Genomic DNA, 27566 nt, shown 5'->3' with positions numbered 1-27566 from the left:
AAAATATCAGTATTTATTTATTGTACTGGCAACAATGCTGCAGAGAAGCAATAAGTAATTTAAATGGTCATAGTAGCTTTTTAACAGATCATAATCTGATTGGTTAAACTGGACCACAGGTCTTCAGACCAATCATCTTGATTGCAGCAGTGTTAGTCCTGTGTGCTAACTTCAGTGGGAAAGGCTGACACGTAAAATACATTCATGATTTGCTACAGGGAACCATGAAAAAGCTAGCTGATTTGGAATTGTTTTGTGAATTAAATATTTTATTATTACATTTTTAAGTTAATATATATGTTCCATAAGTTGAATCACCAGCAGTCAATGGGCACGAGACAAGCTACTCAGTGACCCATTAACCTAACATGTATTTCTTTGGACTATGGGATGAAGCCTGCAATGTTCCCCATGCATGGGGAACATGGAAACTCTATGTCGAAAGGCTCTGCTCAGGAAAAGCCTTGAAAGTATTGTGAAGCAAAGCCCATTTATGATTTTGGGGAAGAGGCACATGGTGTGGACTGTGGCTGGAGTCACTGCTTAAAGAGCCACCACACACAAATCCAGGAACATGGGGTACAACTTTGGTATTTATGTGTTTTTAGTCACTCATGAAACAGAGGGCATTTCAGAAGCATCTTGCCTATGCTAAACTCATCTTAGTGGTCCAAAGTCCTATTTTCAGATAAAGTATATTTTTGATTTTCATTCTGAAGCATTTCAAGGATCCAGACTTGAGGAAGAGGCACATAATTCAAGTTGCCTAAGGTCCAGTGTGACGTTTCCACACTGATGATTTGGGAGGTCATGTAATCTGCTGGTGTTAGTCCACTGTATTTACACTAAAATCTATGCAGGTCTACGCAGCCATCTACTAGGATCCTGTAGAGCTCTTCATGCTTCCTTCTGCTAAAAAGCTTTATAGTGATGATGATTTAATTAAAACAATCGGGGCTTGTAAACACAACATCAGAGCAAACATCTCATCGCTTCAATGAGCCACACTAATGGAGTTTTTAATGAAAATGATTTTTTTTATTTTATTTATTTATTTATTGTGGCACTGTTGACTCTCAATATATGATCATGTTGAAAATATAAATACAGGTCCTTCTCAAAATATTAGCATATTGTTATAAAGTTCATTATTTTCCATAATGTCATGATGAAAATTTAACATTCATATATTTTAGATTCATTGCACACTAACTGAAATATTTCAGGTCTTTTATTGTCTTAATACGGATGATTTTGGCATACAGCTCATGAAAACCCAAAATTCCTATCTCACAAAATTAGCATATCATTAAAAGGGTCTCTAAACGAGCTATGAACCTAATCATCTGAATCAACGAGTTAACTCTAAACACCTGCAAAAGATTCCTGAGGCCTTTAAAACTCCCAGCCTGGTTCATCACTCAAAACCCCAATCATGGGTAAGACTGCCGACCTGACTGCTGTCCAGAAGGCCACTATTGACACCCTCAAGCAAGAGGGTAAGACACAGAAAGAAATTTCTGAACGAATAGGCTGTTCCCAGAGTGCTGTATCAAGGCACCTCAGTGGGAAGTCTGTGGGAAGGAAAAAGTGTGGCAGAAAACGCTGCACAACGAGAAGAGGTGACCGGACCCTGAGGAAGATTGTGGAGAAGGGCCGATTCCAGACCTTGGAGGACCTGCGGAAGCAGTGGACTGAGTCTGGAGTAGAAACATCCAGAGCCACCATGCACAGGCGTGTGCAGGAAATGGGCTACAGGTGCCGCATTCCCCAGGTCAAGCCACTTTTGAACCAGAAACAGCGGCAGAAGCGCCTGACCTGGGCTACAGAGAAGCAGCACTGGACTGTTGCTCAGTGGTCCAAAGTACTTTTTTCGGATGAAAGCAAATTCTGCATGTCATTCAGAAATCAAGGTGCCAGAGTCTGGGGGAAGACTGGGGAGAAGGAAATGCCAAAATGCCAGAAGTCCAGTGTCAAGAACCCACAGTCAGTGATGGTCTGGGGTGCCGTGTCAGCTGCTGGTGTTGGTCCACTGTGTTTTATCAAGGGCAGGGTCAATGCAGCTAGCTATCAGGAGATTTTGGAGCACTTCATGCTTCCATCTGCTGAAAAGCTTTATGGAGATGAAGATTTCATTTTTCAGCACGACCTGGCACCTGCTCACAGTGCCAAAACCACTGGTAAACGGTTTACTGACCATGGTATCAATGTGCTCAATTGGCCTGCCAACTCTCCTGACCTGAACCCCATAGAGAATCTGTGGGATATTGTGAAGAGAACGTTGAGAGACTCAAGACCCAACACTCTGGATGAGCTAAAGGCCGCTATCGAAGCATCCTGGGCCTCCATAAGACCTCAGCAGTGCCACAGGCTGATTGCCTCCATGCCACGCCGCATTGAAGCAGTCATTTCTGCAAAAGGATTTCCGACCAAGTATTGAGTGCATAACTGTACATGATTATTTGAAGGTTAACGTTTTTTGTATTAAAAACACTTTTCTTTTATTGGTCGGATGAAATATGCTAATATTGTGAGATAGGAATTTTGGGTTTTCATGAGCTGTATGCCAAAATCATCCGTATTAAGACAATAAAAGACCTGAAATATTTCAGTTATTGTGCAATGAATCTAAAATATATGAATGTTAAATTTTCATCATGACATTATGGAAAATAATGAACTTTATCACAATATGCTAATATTTTGAGAAGGACCTGTATAGGATTTAATCACTTCCTGTGAGTGAGCCCTCCGGATGGTCCGATGAACAAATCGAGCGTCAAAATTCAGTAGGTTGTGGGCGTGTCACTCCTGCTGACGTCACTTTCTGACAGCTAGCTGTCAGAAAGTGAGTTCAGTCCCCGAGTCGAGTAGACGGAGCGCTGTCGATAGTTTTTTATTTTTATTTTCTTTTGCTCCTCCTGTTGATATCTAAGCACATCGAGTCGGCAACAACGGATCGACCTCTCCACCGAGCCCGGCCATGGACGAACAGGCAGGGCCCGGCGTGTTCTTCAACAACAATAACAACTCTGTTTTAGCCGGCGGTGGGAAAGGACCGCTGCCCGATGGCGACGCTGGGGAGGCGGCCAGGGCTCAGTACAGCATCCCGGGGATCTTGCACTTCCTGCAGCACGAATGGGCCCGTTTCGAAGTAGAGAGAGCACAATGGGAGGTGGAGCGGGCCGAATTGCAGGTGAAAAACGCAACAGCTCATGTACACGTCACGTAGTTTTGTCACTGACGGTCAGTTGGCTGATTTGTGTGTTTTAACTCCCGCTGAGTTTCTCTGTTTGATTGTTCTGCTTATCAAGCTAGCTCGTTAGCTTTAGCTCAGTTAGCTACAGGAGCTGCAGCGCACCCCCCACCCCTCATCCAGCTGCACGACGGCTCTTTCCGACCTCTTTACCCTCCGTCCCAAATCTCTAAACCTGCCAGATATTTGGTAGATGTGCTTCAGAAATGACTAATATCGAACAAATGATATAGCGAGAACCGAGACGACAGCTATCCACGGTCAAACTAGTTGTGTAGCCACGCAGAACGGCTTTTTACCTTGTTATAGTCCAGCTAAATGTATAGCACGTCGCCCAAATGTTTTTTATAACTTAGTTCTTAGCGCAAAACACAAGAATAAAGGAAAGTAGTATACTTAATAATTTTTTAAATTTAATTCGGGGATGTATCTTACTGTTCTAGACAGTACGTAACCCTGCAAGAATTGGGAGTCAGGATTGTTTATCAAGCTAGCTTCCATGCTACTGCCACTCCTGAAGAGAGGACACTGTCCTGTCTGTCTTTTGTCCAACTTTTCTTGCATTGGATCCCTGTATTATTCACTGTGTATTTATACATTCATTAATGCTTAACAGATTTAGTTATTCTCCTGTCTAAGAAAACGATGGAATCCAGTAGTTTTTCGGATTGATCAAAGTGGTGGTAGTTTGGTAAGCCTAGTTTGGAGTAATCAGTCTTCAGCTCGATTAAACTACATGGTAATGTCTGACTGGTTTAACGCTAAGATTCCTTTGTTGGGGTTTAATCACCGGGCCAGGTAGACGGTTAACCCACGCTACTGCTTTTATGGCTTACAGTTGTTGATATTTCAACACGCAGGCAGAACACACCCTGAAATGTCTCAGACTTAATGGAGGAAAAACCTGCACAAAAGCAGCTGGTCAGTGGTACCTCAGTATATCCTTATGTTTTCCAAGTACAACCATAATGGCAGATTAAAAACAAGCATAAGAAAGATTCTTTTTCATTGCATGTTTGGTGGAAGGGTTTTCTTTTTTTTTAATCAAGTGGATAAAAAAATTATAAAATGAAAAAAAAAAACAATTAAAGAAAAACTTTAAAGGATCCTGTAGTCAAAGTTTCTAGTGGCAAAGTCAAAGTTTCTCACCAACCCGGACATCAAAATCCAATATGGCCGCAGCATATTTAAAGTACACCTGCAGTAATAAACTGTTTATTTGCACTTCTGTCGGTTTGTATCTCATTAAGTCGTTCGGCGTATACTGTGATGCACTTCTGTTTGTGGGTGTGTTGCTACAGTGTTTCCGATGCTGAAAAATACATTGTTGTTAGTCTAGTCACTTAGCACAGCAATTAGCAAAGATTTTATTTCTAGACCAGAATTTCTGAGGTTAATGGAGTGCATTATACCAACAGCACTTCTACAAGGGTCACTGTCATCCACTAGTTTCAACTTGTGGTTCTCAACATTTTTGGCTCTGCACCTCTCTTTTGAGTAGTTTCTGTTCGAAGCAAACGCTGCTGTTCCTGAACTGTTTATCTTATTGGCTGCTTAACCTTATTAGCTTTACATTGCACTCAGCTTACAATGTTTACTTCCTGAATAATTAGTTAATAGGCATTGGCAGTTCATCATTACCATTGTGAAAAAAAGGACAACGATAAGAACTTTGATTTATTTTTGACAATGAAAAACTCTAATTGGTTATGTTTGCAATCCCCAAAAACTGACAGTATGGTGGAAACTGTTACGTTTGTGCTTTAAACTGTTTTGATTCCCTAATTGCACTAATAAATGTCATTAAATTTGAAACTACAATTAAAGGTTAACACCAGTGTAACACCATTACACTTATAACCTACTAAAAATAAAAGCATGCACCAGTTTTTCTGTGTCCAGTTTTAATAGGAAACTCTTTATTCAAATGAAATAAAATCTTCTAATGCAAATCACAGAAATCTTTAACCTGGAAAAGTATGAAATTTTAAAATTATTGGAACCTTGCCTTTAACACTCCGCGTAATAGTTAGCTATGTTTAGGTTTAAGCTTTTCTATGATGCATGGAACATACTGATGTAATGCCCTACTACTGAACAAGCAGGTGAAAAGGAAATGTTTTGCACAATTGTGTGAATAAAAGCCTACAAACAGATCTAGAAAACCAGTTTGTAAGTCTGAAATTTTGAATTCGTAAATTTGAAGCGACCCTTATACTGAGAGCTGTTTTTTTTTTTTTTTTTTTAAAGAAATGATGAATATGTAAGCAAGTAACTTTTATTTATAAAGCACCTTAAACAGCTCAAAATGACAAAGAGCTTTACAAAGACGGAGCATAAAATGTAAAACATGATTTAATTACAACATGATTTTGAAAGGTAATTAATACAGATAATTAAATACAGCAATATAAAAAAAAAAAATTTGAGGATCTTAAAAAACAAAAGATGCGTTTGCCTGTTAGTTAAAGTTAATTAGTACCACTGAATCAGCGAACGTCCCACTGGTGGAACCTATACCGCAGTTTGAGAACTGTGGTATTGGATCGTTCCTTTTTTAAGACACGGTTTTCTCTCCACACTCAACAGAAAAATCTGACTTTTTCTGTCTTGACTGCAGTCAGCTCCATGGGCATCCTGAGCCCGACAAGCAGAGAGGGAGACACTGCATTGTTTGTACATCAATGACGTATACAGTGTTCTGTCTAGCAGGGTTTTGACTCAGCCTCATGCAGCATATTCAGCCTGGCTGCTGTACTCTGCTTCCTGTCTGTTCTTATGAAGAGAGCTTATCAGAAGCGCAGTTGCTGCAGCGGCGGCACGGCTACGCGGCTTTGTGGGTAGCTTGATTGTGGCGGCAAAATGGGGCGCGCTCAGTTAAAATTTTTGTTTTTGTTACACTAAACCCTAAACGTAACTGAATTGCTGTAGACCGTTTCCAGCAGTTGGCTTACTCATTATTGTACTATAATCCCTCTAACTCTAACTGGTCCCAGAAGGGATACATCTTTTGTCTATTATGGAAATTGGTCTTAGTCACCATTTCCTATCTTTATTTAGCAGTTCCTCAGAACAGTGCAGCAGGGGCGATGAATGCTGTAAAGCTTCCTTATGTGTTGTAACCTTGTGTTGCCCTTCAGAAATGTATATATACTGTATGCCTATATAGAAGATGTTGGTGGATTAGTGATGAATAATGAATGGTTGCATTGGACATGGTGGCATAATGGAAGACACAATCAGTATCTGTAGTTTGTTTTTAACTCATAACTTCCTGCTGCAACATCCCATGCCCACATACTGTGTTACGGTCTGAAACAACATGTTGTGCATAAAAAAAAATGACACCGTCCCAGTTGTTTTTCTTTAAAAATTAGTGGTTGCAATGTCAAGAACCAGCTGTCAGCTAAAGATGTGTCTCGGGCCAGAGTGCTTGTAGAAATGTTGCTCAACCAGCCTGTTAACTCATGCAGGGGGCCACTCCTCGTTACTGAGAGGGCAAAAAAATTTGTTGTCGTACCATTTCTCAGTAACTCATTCATGATTAAACTCAGGTGGTGTGAACCTTTCTTATCAGTTCACAGGCTAGTTAAAGGCAAGAACTGTAAGCGTTTGTAGTTGCAACTTTGTCCTGGTGATAAAAGCAACAAACCTAGCTGAATATTGTTTTATTTCAATTCAATTCAATTCAGTTTATTTATATAGCGCCAATTCACAACACATGTTGTCTCAAGGCACTTCACAAAAGTCAGGTACATACATTCCAATTAATCCTAACAATTGAACAGTGCAGTCAGATTCAGTTATTTATTCAAATTGGATAAAAAGTTTTTCTATCTAAGGAAACCCAGCAGATTGCATCCAGTCAGTGACTTGTAGCAGTCACTCCTCCTGGATGAACATGTAGAGACAGTGGACAGTCACTGGCGTTGACTTTGCAGCAATCCCTCATACTGAGCATGCATGTAGCGACAGTGGAGAGGAAAAACTCCCTTTTAACAGGAAGAAACCTCCAGCAGAACCAGGCTCAGTATGAGCGGCCATCTGCTACGACCGACTGGGGGTTTGAAAGAACAGAGCAGAGACACAAAAAGAACAAAGAAGCACTGATCCAGGAGTACTTTCTATGGGAAGAAAAAGTAAATGTTAATGGATGTAGCTCCTTTAGTCGTTTCACCTAGAAAGAAAGAACAGATTAACTCTGAGCCAGTTTTCAAGGATAGAGATTAATCAGGTACTAACAAAATTATTTTTTTGAGTAACATGCTAAATGTTATTCACCTAATCCTAATCCCAGTTAATGCATTTAGTTGAGAGAGAGCGGTTTGGAGTCCCGGACAGGACTGACAGGCCGATGTGTGGCCAGCTGAAGAGGGATGCATCAAATCGAATCTGATGGGGACATGTGGTTGAGTTTCTTTGTATCTTGAGGGGATGAAAAGAGAAACAACAACCCAAAAGAAACAAAAGGTCCTTCTGTTGTTGCAGCCCTGCTAATGTCAAAATCTTGCATCCAGAATTAGAGATGCAGCAATTACAAATTTGTGGTCTATTTCTTCTCTCTGGGTTTTGTAACAATTTGACCTGTTTCAAAGAAGTTACAAGAACAGTGTTGAAAATGTCGTTACCCTACCATATTAACTACTTGTATTAGGGGCAGGGGTTACGTCACAACATGTGTGAAAGAGCAGTTACTCTAAAACAGGATTTTAGTTTCAAAACTCAGATTTTAAACCATCTCTATTTTAGCGCTTAGCACAGCTAGCATTACTGTGGGTCTGGATGTTTTCCCTAAAACAATCGAAGAAGCCTCTGATTGGTTGAATTTGTTGCAAATCTATAAAATATACAAAGTTACGTCTTTCGGTTGTCTAGCTTATCTAACTAACTGAAAACGAGAAATCAAATTTTTTTATGTTTGTTTTGACTCTAAAAAGCTGCAGGTGAAAAATCAGGATATCACTCGATTAAAAATAAAATATTTTTATTATTCATAAAGATTTTTTTTATGTTGCTTGATAAATGCTGTAACCCTTTGACTTTTTAAAGTGGTGCAGATTTCTTCCCTAAGGAGCGCCCGAGGAAGAATTAGACATATAAATTTACAGTAACAGGACATGCACCGATCGATTTCACTGAAACTGGGTAACAGGTTTGGCACACAGTGGTTTGGTCTGTCAGAAAAATCTGAAAATCTAGCCTTCGCTCCGTTGTACTGATTAGTCCAAGATCTTTTCCAGGCCTGGGTCCGATTGCATCCTGTGAAGGCCAGCGATCCAGTGTGCTTCATCAGCTCTTTTTGCTATGGGGAAGCCCCTTGCTCCATGGGGATATCTCCTTGCTCGAGGTACCCATAATCAGACACCAAGAGAAGGTTGAAGGTGACTCAGGGTGTAAAACGTGGCTTTATCCTTTGCAGTTTGATTACTTCTCTCTCTAAGCACTGCAGCAGGCTGCATGGAGTTACCCTGTTATAGCTGGAGGTACGTTTTACAAATCGTAAAGCCTGCAGCAGAATCATCTCAGTGGTGCCGCTGCATGGATCAAACCGTGCGTGGACGTACACTGTGGCATTCAGAATCGCAGAAATGGGAGTCAGTGTCATTCCTCAGTCAGTACCATGTCCGCCCCCACGCTGCAGTTTATTTTTGCTCTTCTAGCGTTCACCTACTGCCTGGTAAAGCTTAAAAAAGGCTCTCGTTTCCTAACTAAAAAATAAACTGGTGGAAGTACTGGTTTGTCACTATATCCTTGTCTCAGAGGAGTTACTTCAGCTGATGTAACATACTCTGGAATAAAAAGGGTTTGTGTTTTCTTGTACGACAGCCCTCTGGGAGCTGTGTTACAAACTAAAGCATCTTCCTCCGAGCTTTGCACCAGAACCTTTATCACTCTGATGTCGAGATGTCTCGCTGTCAGCTTGTTAATTCCCTTCTCCTTCCTCCATTCACACTTAACAGCCGTCGTCTGGTTACGTGGGCGTGCCACAGTCGCCTGCTTCCTCTGAAAAAGTGACGAGCTCAGATTGATTGTGAACCCAGAGTGGTAAGCCGATGAGCTCATAAGCCCAAATTGTCATCTCAGTATTTCCCATTAGTTCCCAGTCTTTTCTACATGAACAAACAGAATATAGTATAAGTTTCACAATAACGTGCAGGTTGGTTTAAGTTGCCACTCATTGGGATTTTTTTTTAAAGATGTCTGCACAAGCTTAGATCCATGCACAAAATGGCAAATATTTTGAACAAGCTTGTTAGAAGCAGCAGCATTTTGATGATGCATGCATATACTGGTCCTTCTCAAAATATTAGCATATTGTGATAAAGTTCATTATTTTCCATAATGTCCTGATGAAAATTTAACATTCATATATTTTAGATTCATTGCACACTACCTGAAATATGTCAGGTCTTTTATTGTCTTAATACGGATGATTTTGGCATACAGCTCATAAAAACCCAAAATTCCTATCTCACAAAATTAGCATATCATTAAAAGGGTCTCTAAACGAGCTATGAACCTAATCATCTGAATCAACGAGTTAACTCTAAACACCTGCAAAAGATTCCTGAGGCCTTTAAAACTCCCAGCCTGGTTCATCACTCAAAACCCCAATCATGGGTAAGACTGCAGACCTGACTGCTGTCCAGAAGGCCACTATTGACACCCTCAAGCAAGAGGGTAAGACACAGAAAGAAATTTCTGAACGAATAGGCTGTTCCCAGAGTGCTGTATCAAGGCACCTCAGTGGGAAGTCTGTGGGAAGGAAAAAGTGTGTCAGAAAACGCTGCACAACGAGAAGAGGTGACCGAACCCTGAGGAAGATTGTGGAGAAGGGCCGATTCCAGACCTTGGGGGACCTGCGGAAGCAGTGGACTGAGTGTGGAGTAGAAACATCCAGAGCCACCGTGCACAGGTGTGTGCAGGATATGGGCTACAGGTGCCGCATTCCCCAGGTCAAGCCACTTTTGAACCAGAAACAGCGGCAGAAGCGCCTGACCTGGGCTACAGAGAAGCAGCACTGGACTGTTGCTCAGTGGTCCAAAGTACTTTTTTCGGATGAAAGCAAATTCTGCATGTCATTCAGAAATCAAGGTGCCAGAGTCTGGAGGAAGACTGGGGAGAAGGAAATGCCAAAATGCCAGAAGTCCAGTGTCAAGTACCCACAGTCAGTGATGGTCTGGGGTGCCGTGTCAGCTGCTGGTGTTGGTCCACTGTGTTTTATCAAGGGCAGGGTCAATGCAGCTAGCTATCAGGAGATTTTGGAGCACTTCATGCTTCCATCTGCTGAAAAGCTTTATGGAGATGAAGATTTCATTTTTCAGCACGACCTGGCACCTGCTCACAGTGCCAAAACCACTGGTAAATGGTTTACTGACCATGGTATCACGGTGCTCAATTGGCCTGCCAACTCTCCTGACCTGAACCCCATAGAGAATCTGTGGGATATTGTGAAGAGAACGTTGAGAGACTCAAGACCCAACACTCTGGATGAGCTAAAGGCCGCTATCGAAGCATCCTGGGCCTCCATAAGACCTCAGCAGTGCCACAGGCTGATTGCCTCCATGCCACGCCGCATTGAAGCAGTCATTTCTGCAAAAGGATTCCCGACCAAGTATTGAGTGCATAACTGTACATGATTATGTGAAGGTTAACGTTTTTTGTATTAAAAACACTTTTCTTTTATTGGTCGGATGAAATATGCTAATTTTGTGAGATAGGAATTTTGGGTTTTCATGAGCTGTATGCCAAAATCATCCGTATTAAGACAATAAAAGACCTGAAATATTTCAGTTAGTGTGCCATGAATCTAAAATATATGAATGTTAAATTTTCATCATGACATTATGGAAAATAATGAACTTTATCACAATGTGCTAATATTTTGAGAAGGACCTGTACATCTTTAAGAGTTGAGGTTGTGAGAGGTTTACGATCTCCATCATTTTCTCTTCATTCTGTAGAAGCTGCTGTAAACATAGTCATGCCATGCATTCAGCAGAGAAACTGCTAGCGTTGAAGCGTTTAGCTCTTTGCCTGCATGTGCCATGTGGCTTGCTTAAGTGTTTTGTTTGGTCCTGAAACATCTTACATCATGGCTGTACTTGCACCCTCAGTGAGGGCACCACAGTCAGGTGGAAAATGAGCTTTGAGTAAGAATCCCACAACTGGATGAGTGAAAAACCTGTTTCTTCAAAAAGCTGCGGTTCTGAGTGGTTCCTGGATGTCTAAGGTTTTTCTTTGGTTGTTTTCACAGTATTGTACCGGGTAGCTGATAAGGAATCAAACTCCCAGGGAGAGCAGCTCACCGTGTCAGTCTGCTTCTCTGAAATCCATTACTTGTGGACAGCTGGATTGATTTTCAGCATATGAAGGCATCTCACACTGTAATCTGTTGTTATTGGAGAACTACTTTGACAACTGGATTAAACTAAGTGACAAAGTGGGCCCTAGGTTCAGTTTTGCCATCCGTGCTTTCGTTACATCCCTTCCTACTTCCATTTGGTAGTCACCATTTATCAAATTATGGACATTGTCATAAAATGCTCAAGTCTCACATATCGTTTAATTCCTTTTTATTTTATAGTCCTTTTTAAAGATTTTTTTGGAACTAGTGGACTTTATTGAGAGTTACCAGATAGGAAGTGGGCAGAGAGAGAAGGGAGGAAGTTATACAGTAACGGCCTGAAGGTCAGGAATCAAACCCAGAATGGCCTCTGGGTTGGGGACGCCCAACCCAGAGGGACGCCCCTCTCTACCGATACTGTTTTTTTTGGAGGCACATAACCAGAAATGTCCTGATGGAGGGCAAGAATTGACACATAGCCAGCGTGAAACATCCCCAAGTAGATGGAAAAGCTGGTTGGTATAAAATTAACAATAATACAAAGAGGGGAAATGACCAGCACCCACCAAGATTATAGAACATTAAAAAACATCAGGATGGCAACATTTCATAAAAATATGTGATTGTAATACTTTTACCTGAAACTGCCTGAAAATGTACATCAGAATCCGTCCAACAGGCCAAATATAGTATTGCTGTACAAAGCGTGAACCACGATAATTGATTTATGGCATCCTACCAGATATTGCTTCCAAGCGGTCCTAGGTGGTTGCAGTGTTGCATCTGCTAAAATTGCAATGATGAATGAGATTCAATATGTTCTGCTGTTGTTAAAAAACGAATGAAAATGCACTGGCCAATAAATAAAAGAGCCTGATTTCTGTCCATTATCAAAGCTTTCAACAGATTTGGAGCAGCAACAGCGAATGTTCTGTCAGCTCTGAGTTAGCATCTGGTAAACCGGACCTGTTAACAGACTTAAAAACAAATAAAATAATTTAAAATGTTTGGTTTTTTTTAAACCACCTGGAAGCCAGTGCAGGCTTGCCAGAATTAGAGAAATGTCCTCTTGTGTACTTCTAAAAGTTACAAATCTCAACTGAAAGTAGTTTAATTGAAAGATTTGATTCTTCTTTGCTGAATGTCGATGGCCAATCTCAGAACCTGCTATCTGATGGATTTTCTCATTAGCAGATTTCACTTTAGACAATGAGAACAAGTAAGGCTGCTCAGACTTAATCTCTTTAAAGGTCACGCCTTTCCTTGTAACAGAAAAAAACCCTCCAGTCAGGTTCACTGGGAACAAGCTGAAACACACGTCCACCATTTCTCAGGCAGGTTTTGCTCTTCAGTTGTGGATATACGGTTTTAGTTTGAAGTAATAAGAGAAAAGAACATGACTGTAATCAGACCGCAGCAGTGTCCAGCACCTCTGCCCTGCCTCGCCTTGTTCTGCAGCTTTTTTCCTTCTGTTGCTGCTGGTGTAATGGCATGTGTGGAATGCACGTGGCTGGTTATCAGGTCAGTCATCGTGTTACTCTTTGCTTTGCGGGATCTGCAAGCGTAAAGCAGTGGTAACTGAATGGCGGTTCGTTTACATTGGAAATATGGGATTTGCACCGACAGCTTTCCTTTCTTCTCCCAGTCTGCGGCCAGTGGGCATGTGTAACCAGATTGTTTGTATGGAAGTCCCACAGTTGTGAAAAGTGTCCAGAGGATTTCTTGTCAAATGAAGGAAGCAGTGGTTTTTCAGTTTAATCCGTCTTGTTGTGTGGGAGCAGACTTTAGATGCTGCCGGATCTTCTATTCAAAAATGTCTGACTTATTTTAAATAGACTTCGAAATTGTTATTCTTCGTTTTGTCTTCCATTTACATTAAATGTAAAATAAACTACTAATCTCACGGAAGAAACATAATTATCTAATAACAATCTGCATTTCACATCGTTGGACAGTTTGCATTTTACTTTTGCTTTAAAAGGTTTGGTCATAATAAAAAAAAGTTTTACTCCTTTAATTCCTTTGCCCAGATCTTTAATTTGGGAATCTGTCTTTAACATCAGGTTAGTTTGCTCATTTCTTAATTCTAGTTATTTATTAAGGTTATTTATTATTATTTTTAATGTGTTTGAAGTCCATCCTTCCTGTATTTCCTGTCCTATTGACTGAGAGTTAACAGAAGATACATTTTTTGACTCCAGCACTGAGATCTGTCAAAGCACAAAGCACTTTTGCCAATATATTGAAAATAATCCACAGATAGCTTGCAGTTGTTTTTCCACTTTGCATAAAACCTGTCTTTTTTTGCCTCTTTTCCTTCCTCTGAAAGGCCCAGAGTAGCGCTGGATGGAGGCACCATCCCTCCATCAAACAGACTAAGGGGCCCTTATCCAGCAGAGCAATAATGCAGTCAGTGTGAGTCAGGGAATTAAACGCTTCCTGTGTCTCTTTATGTCCAGAGTTGACTCATTGCATTCTTCCCAAGGTTAATGTTTGATAGTGGCGAGATGCCGAGCCAGAGACTCACAGAGCCGTACTATTCTTCTTTATCTCTGGCACGGCAGTACGCCAACGGCCTCCCGGGCCAGCGCTTCATGTGGACGAGGAAGTGGAGGGTCATCTTGCTATCTCCATCCATGCAGATGCAGTTTCATCTACAGCAAAAAAAAAAAAAAAAAAAAAAAAGGGTCTTATGGTTTGTTTTTGACATGGGGTTTCAACTTACATATTTACGTTTCAATGAAGGTTGCCTTTACAGGTCAGGTAAGGCCCTAGCTGAGATCTATCACATTTATTTGTATCATTGTTTTGTTTTTTTCCTTCTTTGATTGCAAGCGTGTCTCTGTGCTCATCACAATGGAGGTAGCTGAGTGTGAGGTTTGCGCTAAGTTGTTTGGTAGCTTGGAAAACTGCTTCCTGGATTTCTGCTGCTTTACATTTGCCTCGAAAGTTGAAACTCTTTCGTTTGGAACGAGTCAGCTGCTGTTCAAGCAGGAGATGAGATTCCCACTGGATGATAACCTTGAGTACAAATACCACAGTGCCACAGTAGGAAAGCTTCAATTTAAAACCAAATTGTGTAACATGATCTAATTGCTTTATTAGAGGTCACGTTAGATGACATGTTGGATGGTCCCTCACTGCTCTTCATCTCAACATCTGATGTAGATGTCGGTGACCATTCAGAGTGATGTGGAAATTATGACGAGGACAGTGCGGAAAATGCCGATTAATTGCTACAGATATTGTTTAGGAGTGCACAGATTGTAGTTTTCTGGCCGATCACTGATCTTTAAAAAGCCTGACCTGCTGATTCTGATTTTGGCCGATACCATTTCTTTTTTTTCTATAACTGATGCTGTTAGGTCACAACACACCTTTAACGTTCGAATCTTATTTTATTGAAAAACATTGAACAATACCCTTTAAACTATACAACCCTGTTTTAACTGTACACGAGGTGCTCTCAAAAATAAATGAAAGCAAAAGGGGACAGTGGCTGATTTTCAGACGTTTGCGGAACTAGATAAGATCGGTTTCAAATCTAAGTATCGGCCGATCACCCACAATTAAGGATATTGAAGCCGACCGATCAATCGGTTTAGACTGAGTTATTTAAAGAGACACACTCTCAAAGACCAATAAAAACTGGTAATTTTCCATCCAACCTACTTTCCTATTGCCTTATTGATGGTCTAACAAAATAATCTTTTGTCTAGGGTACATTTCCTTCAATAGTATTATCTAACTGTATTTTCTGACTGCTGAACAGGGGACATTTTTGCATAGGTAGTCAGACTCCTCTTGACTTTGTTTGCCATCATTTAAACCATTGTGTCTGACTTAATAAATACACGCAATGTCTCCTGATGACATTAATTTGATTTAAATTCTACTTTTAGTTGACTTATGTTGGCACTAACCCATACTTTTTTGAAAGACAGAGGTTATATGATGTTTTAAATGCTGCTGATTTTAACTAGTTTAACATAGATCCAGCTCAGGGTAGATCCTCAAGAAACTTCAGACTGTGGAGATGCGGTGGGTGGAGTGGTAAAAGCGCGGTGCTGATCCGCCTTTTCACCATAGTGGCTCTCAGCATGTGATTGGTGCCAGCTTAATATGCCACTGTTTACACTGGCCAATGAGTGCCAGTAGTCATAATAATCCTGGTTGAACTGGAGCGGTTTCAGGGAGGTTGTTCTGAGGGCAGTGCTGTGCTGTGAATTGTGACGATGTTGTGAAGATGTCCATGTTCTTTCGAGGCAGACTGAGATGCCATGACTCATTTCTGTAGGCAGTAACTGATGTTAGGTGCAATTGCTGTGAAAGTGTGATCCAGCCTACTCCAACCTGCATTTTGAAGGAAATTTGTCTTTTTATTCTCTCTTTAGACTCTCTTATTTTGACATTAGACAGAAGTGTGGCTCTTGGAGCTTGTTTGCGATCTTATAAGATGGGTTTTAAAGGAGTGATTTTGATGGAGTGCAGAAGTGGAACAGCATGTTTATCCTCCTCTTCGTTCTTTGCCAGCTTTTTGGCCTGTTAATGCTTGATGGTTTTCGCCTGTTGACTGATGTTTTTGTTTTTTTCCTCTTACAAATCTACAGTTCCATAAAAATATTATTCATACACTTTAATGTTTTGATAATTTGTCCCTTTACAACCTCAAACTTCAATGTATATTTTTAGGATGGATTTTATCTAACAGAGCTACAGAAAGTGGTACATAATTGAGAAGTGTGAGAAAAATTATACATGGTTTTATGTTTTTTTTTCATAAAGAAAAATCTTTAAATTGTAGCATGAGTATGTTTTCTGCTCCCCTGAGTCAGTACTTCATAGCGATCTCTCACTCCAGTTACAGCTGCTGGTTTTTGTGGTTTTTTTCTCTACCAGATTTGCACATTTAGAGTATGCAATTTTGGCGCATTCCTCTTTGCTAAGTAGCTCAAGTTCAGTCTGATTGGATTGGGAGCATCTGAAAACATTGATTTTCAAGCCCTGTCAGAGATCCTTAATGGCATCAAAGTGTTGGCTTTTACTGGGCCATTCTAACATTTGAACAAGCTGTGGTCTTATTGTCCAACTCCAGTCCTTTAAGAGCCGGTGTCCAGTATGTCTCAGATGTGTGCCTTCTCCAATGGAGCCGATTCAAACGAATCAATTACTTTCTCAGTGTGCCATCAAGTTCTGCAGAGGCCTGGTAATGAGCCATTCATTTCATTCAGGAGCAGAGAAACGTCTTATGACCTGCAGAACACCGACCCTTGATGACTGACTTTGGACACCATTGATCTAAACTACTCCGCTGTAGCTCTGCCTGTATGTCTAAGGTTGTTGTCCTGCTTCCATCCCAGTCTGAGGTCTTTTGCAGTCTGTAAAAGGTTTTCTTTCAGTATTGTCTTATTTTAGCACCCATCATCCCATCACCTTCCCTGTCCCTGCAAAAGAAAAGAATCCCCACAGCATGATACTGCCAACACCACCATCATTAACTGTGAGATGGTGCATTCATGGTGATGTTTAGTGTTTTTTCTACACACGTAGCGTTTTGCATGTAGGCTAAAAGGTTCAGATTGGGTCTGACGAGAGTGGCTTCTTCCACATGTCCGCTCTGTTCGCTACATGGCTTGACAAACTTAAAATGGGACTTCTTATTACTTTGTTTGGAAGAAAAGGTACCCCTCTTCCATAACTGATAGTTGTCCTGTTGACAAGTTGTGCTGCCTAAGCTGTGGATCTCTGCAGCTCCTCCAGTTACCTTGACTGCTCCTTTGATAAAGGCTCTCATTACTCAGCCTCAACCTTCGGTGGACAGTCGTGTGTTGGTTGGGTTGCAGATATTACATAGTTTTTCCCCTTTTCAGATGATGAATGGAACAGTTCCTTGGTCTTCATGATGCTATTTATTTTTCTAGTGTTCTCTTAACCTCTGAGGCCTTCACAGAATAGTTGAATTTATACTGAGGTTAAATTACACACAGGTGGACGCTTCTCAGTAATGAAATGACTTCTGAAGAAGCCTAGTTGCTCGGGATTATATTCTAAGCCAACTTTGTTCAGATCTTCTGTACATGCTCAACGGAAAGATTGCATATAAAATATTTTCACAAATTTATTAGCCTTTTATATTTTGACACCCGCATACAAACTACAGTAGAAAATCCTTGTAGCAAAGCACTCTCAGACGCATACTAGAGATAATGTATCAGTCTATCCATTTGCTGACATGCAAACTTTAGAGGGATTTATGATGGCAATTTTTTAAAATCAGTATGTGATGCTGCTGGTAGGTAGCCTTCTGCTGCAGCTTGTGCTACGTGTGCTGGACTGGGCTTTGGAGCCTCCCTCACTATTGATTTAGGTGACTAGGTTTCAGCATGTGTAGTACCCAGCATCCGTAATGTAAGGTAATGCTGACTCAGAGAGAGTTCGCTGACAGCTGCTGCCTGTTACTGAAGAGAGACCGTGGTGTGAGGAGGGAGAGGGACGACTGGTGTGTGGGAGGGTGTGAGGAGGGTAGATTTAAATAGAATAGCACTGATGGACTTTTTATTCCCCATCGTGCCACACATTTGTATCTGAGACCATTCTATTTCAATCTTGACTGAAGGTGGTGTTTTCAGATTTTCCCTAATGAAGGTTTTCTTTGTGGTAAAGGCTTTGTATGAAGCTGACTTTTACCTAAGGTGCAAAAACTTTGGAAACGTTGCTTCTGTTATTAGAAAACATCCACTGTAAATATTTTAGTGCTTTAGTTTTAGCTGACAATCTTATTATTTTGTGGTTTCAGGCCCAGATTGCCTTCCTGCAGGGGGAGAGGAAAGGACAGGAGAACTTAAAGAAAGACCTCGTCCGGAGGATTAAAATGCTGGAGTACGCGCTGAAGCAAGAGAGGTGAGTGCCACCCAGGAACCACCAAGTATCTGAGCTGGTCTGCTCCAGCTACGGTGTCTCTGTGCTCTTTAAAAAACCCACCGTCTCAAATAAATCCGTAAGGGTTGCCAGGTCATTGGTCAGCAGATCAGCATCAGATTCCCCTTTACTGACCCCTGACCCTTAACACCTGAGACCACAAGTCTCAGTGCATCCTTACTACAGGATTTCATTTTCAACAGTAAGTATTTCAGGTTTCTATTTCCCTCTTGCTTCCTGCTTTGTCTAGCTGCTGTTTTCTCATTGGACAACACCAGGTGTTGGCATGGGCTGGTAGGAGATTTTCATGGTATGGTAATACCATAAAAATCATAAAATAGAAAACAGGAAAAATGATCTTATTGCATCAATTTAAACCTGCAAATCAGCAATTATTTGTACTGTTGCTAAAATATAGCATACATATATTGATTATCAGCTATAAGAAAGATTCAGTTGCAACAGTCAATTGGCCATAGATCAGAATCGGACTATTTTTCTCCAGATTGATTGATTCAGAATAAAAATATGGTATGTTGGTATGAAAAGGATTTATACCTTCTCAATAATTAAAGGAAAAATCGTTTTTAGCATTACAGCAATTAAACTTGCTGGTATTTTGATGATTTATTTAGGTGATGAGCTCCAAGTCTTTAAGGTTAGAAGGCCTCCTTGCCATCACCCTAATGTTTTGCTCCCCCCACAGATTCTCTTGTCAGATTCAGGTCAGGACTGTGCTGGGCCACTCCAAATTACTTGTAGAAATCAGAAAGAAACATTAATGAGTATAGGCTGGGGATTAAATGCCTACAAGATGAGAAAGATTGGGGCTCCCACAGATGATCCAGGTGTTAGCTGGTAGCTGGCCTCATGTATGGGTCATTGGTTATTATTTACACAATTCAGACACAGGGAACATATCAGCGTTATGCCTTCTTTTTTTATTAGGTGTGCTGCGTTTTTGTTCCCAGGTCAACCACTTCCTGGCTCATCAACCACCCAGGATGTTCATAACTTCTTTGTGGGTGATGTTAGAGGACTGAGACTGTACATGACATCCATCATGAGGAATTTAACGAATGCAAAGCGTTGCTGACGCAGGCGTAGCCAGTCATGTCAGATAAGGCAGTATCAAACTCCAAACTTGGAGTAGGGAGTAAATCAAACCTCTGGCTTCAGCTGTTTTTGTAAGATCTTGCAGCAGGATGATTAAGCTAACAAAAGCCTTAGAACAGCTGTTAGCCAAGTTTAAAAATGGCTTTTTTGCCTCGTCATCCCCCCTGTCAGCTCCAGTATTAGTAAATGTTTGCCTTTGAGGAACACCGTCATGGGGTGTTCAGCGTAGTCATCCTCTAACTGCTAATGGCTTATTTTTATCTACTTTGCCTCATTGAGATCACTGCAGGCTTTCCCTCTGGAGGAACCCTTAACCCAGAAATACTACCACGTCTCCTGGTTGCTAAGCAACAGGTCACGTCTCCAAGGGTAACTTGAATGCAATTTCAGAAATGGCTTTTCTCAATGTGGGATGTGCCCTGTTGGAAAGGGATCTAGTTTTAATGAGGTCTCTTCCTCTGGATCATCCCAGTGTTGGATGAAGAAGGCTGCTAAAAATGTTGTTTTCCTTTGTCCGTCGACCTCAGCTGGAAAAACGTAACATAATATGGTTTTGTTTGTCCTGCTTCATAAAATTGGAGATTGCTTGCAGGAGAATCATATTTGTTGTCTATTTGCTGTACTAATTACCCTTTGAAAATATGCTGGTGGATAAATATCCGTTCAAGTGAATATTTTATGCGATATTGATTTTATGTTATTTTTAATAATTGTTCAGCACATTTATCATGTAGTAAAAAAATCAAGGTTCAGAGTATGGATAAATATATGTATTCTCCAGATTTGATCTGTCCCGCATCCAACCATGCATCCAACCATGCATCCAACCATGCATCCAACCATGCATCCAACCATGCATCCAACCATGCATGCATGCAATTTTGAAAGCTTTGTATTGATTGCCTGTTCTTAAAAAACGAATCTGTTATAAATTCATAGTGAACCTTTATATTTATGCTTTAATGACTAGTTTATTGAGAAAACTGCTTAAAAAAAAGTCTTGAAAAGTAATGAATGAAAAATATGTAGGAATCCTGGATTGTTATTATAGGGTCTCTTTCTTGGAAGGATGCGTTTTGACTTTCTTTACTTTTTAAAATAAAATAATTACTTTAGAGTAAAAGTTATTTGCTCAAAAGTAAAACCTAAATGACTAAAATGATTGTAACACAGAGCCCTTTTCTGATAAAATGAGCACCATCCAAAACAAAAACTGTTTTGATCAGATTTGGGGTTATGAACTACCTAATATTGTTTTTTTGTTTCACATAAATCCATTAATTAAACAAGTTTAAATCTTTCTAAAACCCAGAGACACTTTCTTCTGACATGTTTTCTTAGTTGAGAGTTTGCTTATTTGTTCACCCTCTATTTCTATTTATTTTTTGTTTCAGAGCAAAGTATCACAAGTTAAAATACGGGACGGAGCTAAATCAGGGTGACATGAAACCTCCAAGCTACGACTCTGGTAAGTCTACAGAATCTCAAGTTTCCCTTACCTCCACGCACTAAATCACTGCGGTTGCCGAGCTCTCACATACCATGACAGCACTGTGGCGCACGTAAAAGGCAGCATTCATGTTGGATCTTGTCTCACTGCATTGCTTCACAGCGTCCTTTACCTTGGAATTACGAAAGAACAATCGCTGTAGATGTACGAGGCAAAAAGAGTGTCAAGCAGTCACCGCAGATCACAAAAGATTTGTTCACCTAAATTATACAAACCTCTTAGATTTTTACTCATCTCTGATTGGTTATTTCTTTTTCCACACTTTAAGTTGGAGACAAGTTTATTATGTTTTTGCTCTGAGCACTGAAATGATTACATTTGAGAAAAATCAAAAGCAGTCAGTTGGAAATATGTCCATGTTATTCTTTAATCCACTGAGCCTTTACAAGAAGAAGAAAATAGCTTCCATGAAAGTCTTCACTGTTTGCTTTGTGGATTATTTTGAGTATTGAGGACATTATTTTTAGAGCACAAAATAATTAATTTTTTTATGTATTGAGCTGAAACAGTGGGTTAAATGTCTATTTGGGTACAAACAAACAAAATAGGAGGGAGCTATAATATATTTTTAGTTGGCAAACATTGAAAACAAGAACCTACTTCTTGTTATTTTATTCTGATTTGATTTGATTTGGCCACTCGTGTTCAAGTGCTCGGCAGTCATCAAGTCTGCTGGTGATGTTTCCTCTCTTCTCCCCTCATCTCTATTCATGAGGACTGTTCAAAGCACAGAACCTTTGAAGTGTTGTTGATTTAGAGAAGGTGAAGAAGAGCGGTGTTGGATGAAAGTGGCGAAGAGGGGGGGAGACGAGAGGCGTTACTGGTTTGGTGGCTCGTCTGCCAGCCCATCAACCCTCTGCATTAATTCTGACCCAGTTTTTGGGACGTCTTCATCTCTGCCCTACCACACCCTGCACCACAACGCTCATGTGAACTACACTGTCTTGTAAAATTATCCACATCCCAACAATGCGAACCCCTTTGTCGTGCTTATTTTTATAGTGGAAGGAAAGTGATACACAGCTTTTACCAATAAAGATGGAAAATCTGTGTCATGCATTTGTGTTCAGCCTCTTTTAGTGTTATATTGTTAAATTAAATCTAAATTGCCTTCAAAAATAGACTCCATCAGCCTGTAATTTCATCTGAGTATAAAAACAGCTGCTCTGTGAAGTCCGAAGAGGCTTGGTAAGAAAATAAATAAATGAACAAACAGCATCATGAAGACCAAGGAACACACCAGATAAGTCAGGGATAAAGCTGCAGAGATCCACAGCTCAGGTGGAAGAATCTGTCAGCAGGACACAGGTTAAACAACGAAGACAGAAATAGAAAGTGCTGTTTATGGCTTGTCACAATACATGAAGGCGACACAGCAAACGTGTGAAAGAAGGTGCTCTGGTCAGACGAGAATTAATTGGCCTAGATGCAAAAGACACCAATTCCACTGTAAAACATAGTGGTGGCAGGATTATGTGTGGGAGTGCTGTTCTTCAAGCAGGGACAGGGAAGCTATTCATGGTGGATGGGAGCATTGATGGAGCTAAAACAGAGCAATCCCAGAAGCAAACCTGCTGGGGCGGAGGTTCCCCTTCCAGCAGGAAGATGAGCCTAAACGTACAGCCCGACATACAAGGAAACGGTTTAGATCAAAGTGAATTCACATGTTACCGGACTTAAATCTTACTGAGAACGTGTGGCAAGACTTAAAAATCAAAATGTTCAGACTCTCTGCATCCAATCTGACTGAACCTGAGCTATTTTGGAAAGAAGAAGATGTATTTATTTCTAAATGTCCAAACATGGTGAGGATGTACCTCAGTAGACTTGCAGCTAAAGGTGGTTCAGCAAAGTATTGACTCAGGATTTCTGAATACAAATGCACAACACACGTTTTATATTATTTGTAAAACATTTAGAAAGCTATAGCCATCACATAACACCCCAATAAAATACATTAGTTTATGGTTGTAACATGCCAAATGTGGAAAAGGTCAAGTGGCCTGATTGAGGAGCAGATCAAGTCTTGTTAACACGTTTATTTGCTCCTCGCTCTATTCCCTGTGCATTTATGAGCAGAGTGCTCTGGGTAGCATTGCTTGTGTTTCCTTGGTGCTGCTCACATGGCCCATCTGCTTCATGGTACACAGGTGGAGCAGACATCAGTCATTTCTTGGTGTCAAAATACATTACAAGATATCAGAGGTCTTGTTTTAGCTTCAAGCTTTTGTCTTGTGTGTCCTAAAGGTTTCTGCTGCATTTGTAGCACAATAATTTATATTGTGGGCAAATTTGTAATGTAAACTCGAAACTAAATTAGGGTTAGGATTGGATTTTAAAGTTTAAAGCCCCAGTTTTTACAGTCTGATGAGAAAATATTTCCTGCTCAAATGGAGGTGACATTTGGTTTTACTGAGTTGAAGAATGTGCGTCGTTTCCAGAGGGCAGTGATGCAGCAATGTTCTCGTTGTGTTTATGCAGTGGAAATAATGTCAGAGGCTGTGTTTGTGGAGCTCTGATTTGTGTCCTCCTTCTCTCCTTCAGACGAGGCCAACGAGAACGATTCTTCTGGATCTCTTAACAATCAGCTGTCTTGGAAACATGGCCGACAGCTCCTCAGACAGTAAGTGTCGAAGCTTTTTAAAATGTCCCTCAACCCCAAAAACAAACCGAATCCATTTAAAACGAATGAACGGCCGATGGTTAAATTTTTCTGTTGGGCAGTAAGAAGTCGCTCTTTCCAGACAAGCATGATTTGTAACATTTGTTGCTCGTCCAGCAGAAACAGAAGAAAAACAATGGTGAACAGCGCCCTCACATGGACAGCTGCAGTTATTACTACATCTGTGTTTTCCTTCGACAGTCCCTGTGTGCTCAGGAGGGTGGTTATTATATTGCCCTGTAAAGCCTGTAAGTTTTGCCTGCCGTGACAACATCGCGGTAGCATCGCCCTCCATCTGCCCCAACATGCCAGCCGATGAAAGGAGCCATTTTATTCAGCAGTCTGTGTGAAGCGATGGATCAATAATGTGCCAAAACACCCCTCCCTTTCTGTTAGTCACTCACTCATACTGTGAGTGCATATCCTCCATCGCTGTAGGGTTGTTTGATGAGAAGCCTGTCTTGCCTCAACAGCACCGACTGCCTTAAGCAAGAGATGACGGGACTAACATGTCGCCCACATCTTGTTAATAAGTTCATGTCAGGAAATTCTATGACAATTAATTGAATCTTATTACATGGGAAAAATTTTAACTTTAAAATAATAAAGCTGGAAGATAAAGTTTATTTCTATAAAATGTCTCCATCAAATTTTAAGGATGGTGTATTTGCTCGGTGCTGGTAAATTAGGGTTTGGGAGTGTGGTGTTCACTTTTGGTAATGGACACTGGAACAAGAAGAGCAGTGCCATCTATCTGCAACGAGATGCCGTTTCAAGTTGTGGGCAAGAGTAAACCTTGTTGTGGTTGTAGATGAAGAGAACGGGTCAGGTTTTCTCTGGAGTTGCATGTTACCGCTTTGGTTTTTAGAAGGTTTGTATTAAACAACTTTTTACATTGCTGCAGGTACCTGCAGGAGGTGGGCTACACAGACACCATCCTGGATGTAAAGTCGCAGAGAGTCCGAGCCCTGTTGGGACTCGCTGGGGACGGAGCCGGGAAGACCGGCGAACGGATGAGCACGGAGCCTTCGGTCAACGGGCCGAACTCGACACCAAAGGGCATGGGGACCAGAGGGTGAGTATACTCCAGTAATCTTACATATTAACGCTTAAAGCTATACTGTGATAATCAGCTTTGAGGGATCTCAGTATGCACAATTGATCCTTACATAAAGTGTTTATCTAGATCTGTCTATCTGGGACAGAACAGAACTGGACTGTCCTCTCCAGTTGGTACTTATCTTGGCGTAGTTGGACAGCAAGCAGATGCTTAGATCCTTGCTGCTGAACTGCTGCTGTCACCAGCGTCAGACTCCCTTTATGTTGTTGTATAGTTTCAGTTTTATTATGTGCTTCTGGCTGCAAACATTTAGTCACGTTTTGCTATTACGTTTAGAGCAGGTCTTTCCAGGAAACATACTCCCGTGTCTTTCAGTTTCTTTTTATGTGATCAAATATATTCGAAAACACCTCAGGAAAGTGAAAAACAAAGCCTGTAATGCTGGCCAGCAAACAGCCGCGTCGGACTGATCTAGCCACCCCCCCTCTGGACCCGCAAAACAAATCTGCTCCTCAAACTGGCTTCTACTAATCTGTTCAGGGAACTGAAGTCAGAATGGTCTTGTTACTTTATCCACTGCCAGCCGACCCATCAGTCTTAAAAACGTGAAGAAACCGTTAATATTATCGTAGTAAAATGATCAAATTCACTCTAACATGGCCTAAAAATAAAATAAACACATTTCTGTCGCCTGTGAAACGGCTCATTCAAGTATTTTAACAGGAAATTTGTACTGCATTAATAATAAAAATAATTCTAAAGTGTAAATTCGGTTTAGGTGTTGGTCTTGTATTCTGTACAGTTGCTTCTGATTTAAAACATGAGAGCTGGAAGGAGAACAGAGGGAAAAGTTAGGGAAAAGCTTTATCCATGCGTTATCGTAGAACGGTATCGAGTATGGAGTACTTTCCAAAGGACGGATATCGAGGTTAAAGTTTCCATCATGACAACTCGTGGGTATTTCTTAATTGGACATTTGAATTTGTATTGCACCATTTCCACCACACCATTTTCTTCCAATTGAATCAATTATAAACTCAGTAGTTAGGAGTAAATCCTGCACATTTAATCTATTTAAAGAAGCTGAGAAATGAAATTGCATAAATTTGTGTATTGTTTTCAAATATTTTCATTAAAGAGGCCTTGGATCTCAGTTGTGACCAGGCAGGCCTGTTATTGTTGAGGCTGAATTGGTAAATAAGACACTTGGTTATTGCGTGACCTCGTTGATGTGTTGGTATAAACTAACCCTTGGGACTCTGGACATCAGTGATCGCTGACATGTATTTTGGAAAGCGTGTTGATAAATGTATAACTGTCTGTGCAGAAAAGTTGAGCTCTCTGACACAAGCGCTGTGCTGGAGGCCTTCAAATTCATCGAGAACGCAGCGGTGGAGTTCAGCGATGAAGATGAGGAGGAGGATAGTGATGGGAAAGAGAGGACTAATGTGGAATCCAGGACTGTAAGAAATCGGTCTACCGTAACCTTTCAAAACAATCTAGTCTGGTCCAAGATGTTCACGCAGAGTAAAGAAAATGAAATCTTCCTTAGATTGTGAGAAAGAAACCCGCAACGTCATCATCATCATCTCCAGCCAGTATGGACACCAGTGAGGACCCTGACACAGAGGAGGCCCTGAAGGGCTTCGACTTCCTGTCAAATTCCGACGAGATGGACAACTCGTCAGAGTCCCGAGGGACCGGAGACGGCACAGACTGGGGTAAGTCAGATTTAGGCGCTACAAACTCAGTTAAAGTATCTAAAGTAGAAAAAAGCTGATGAGATGAGAAGAGACGACTAATTATTCAATGCAGTAATCCTTAAATGTTGTCTCTCACAGTTTGGTGGCTGTTCATGGTGTCCTCTTCATTCATATCATGCTGTGGTCATAAACCATGACATTAGGACTGTCTGTGTTTAACCCACGGTTTATGTGTTGCACTGTGTTCCCATAGCCAGTCCACTCTGTGTCTTCCACTCGTTTCCTGTCAGATCACCTGATTACCTTCAAGTAACGCTGAGCCTTAGAAAAATATATACACTGGCTCTTGTTACAACCATAAACCTCTGTGTATTTTATTGGAATTTTATATGATAAATCAATACAAAGTAGAGCATAATTAGTGGCTTTCAAACATTTTATTTTTACAAATGTAATTGTAAAAAAATGCATTTGTATTTAGCTCCCTTCACTGAGGTACCCCTAAATAAAATGCAGTGTGACCGATTGACTTCAAAAGTCTCTTAATTAGCAACTACACCTGCATGTAACTGCATCGCAGGTTTGTTGGAGAACATCAGAGAACATCAGAGAACCAACAGCATCATGAAGACCAAGAAACGCAGCGGACGGGCCGGGGAGAAAGATGTGGAGATGTTTTAAAGCAGGTTAAGAATATAAAACAATATGAAGGTCAGTTTAGTCCACCGTCCAAAAATAAAAAGATTACCTCACAACTGCTCACCCACCAAGACATGGCTCTCTACCTAAAAGAAACAGAAAATGCAGACAAGTAGAACCCATAGTAACTCTGGAGGAGATGTAGAGTCTCACAGCTCAGGTGGAAGAAACTATAAACAAGACAACTGTGGGTTTTATGGAAGAGTGGCAATAAGTCTTGTTCTCAGGCCATGTAGGAGATGCAACAAAGGTGTGGAACAAGGTTCTGTGGTCAGATCGAGCTTTCTGACCTACA

The 27566-nt window shown here is 40.8% G+C and overlaps 1 protein-coding gene across 4 annotated transcripts in view; it reads left to right on the top strand.

Annotated features, from left to right (window-relative positions):
* The first annotated feature begins 2827 nt into the window (after positions 1-2827).
* LOC124859167 (striatin-like) overlaps positions 2828-27566 on the top strand; it is a 36416-nt gene continuing 11677 nt past the window's right edge. For all 4 annotated transcript variants that reach the window (XM_047351765.1, XM_047351764.1, XM_047351763.1 and 1 more), the window contains exons 1-7: positions 2828-3196; positions 18400-18503; positions 21032-21105; positions 23692-23770; positions 24714-24884; positions 26197-26332; positions 26422-26590. In XM_047351765.1, coding sequence (XP_047207721.1) covers positions 2984-3196; positions 18400-18503; positions 21032-21105; positions 23692-23770; positions 24714-24884; positions 26197-26332; positions 26422-26590 — 946 coding nt within the window. In that variant the 5' untranslated portion in view covers positions 2828-2983. The remainder of the gene's footprint in view (positions 3197-18399; positions 18504-21031; positions 21106-23691; positions 23771-24713; positions 24885-26196; positions 26333-26421; positions 26591-27566) is intronic.

Source organism: Girardinichthys multiradiatus, chromosome 22, assembly GCF_021462225.1.
Source record: "Girardinichthys multiradiatus isolate DD_20200921_A chromosome 22, DD_fGirMul_XY1, whole genome shotgun sequence".
NCBI lineage: Eukaryota > Metazoa > Chordata > Actinopteri > Cyprinodontiformes > Goodeidae > Girardinichthys > Girardinichthys multiradiatus.
This window is presented reverse-complemented; position numbering and strand designations above follow the sequence as displayed.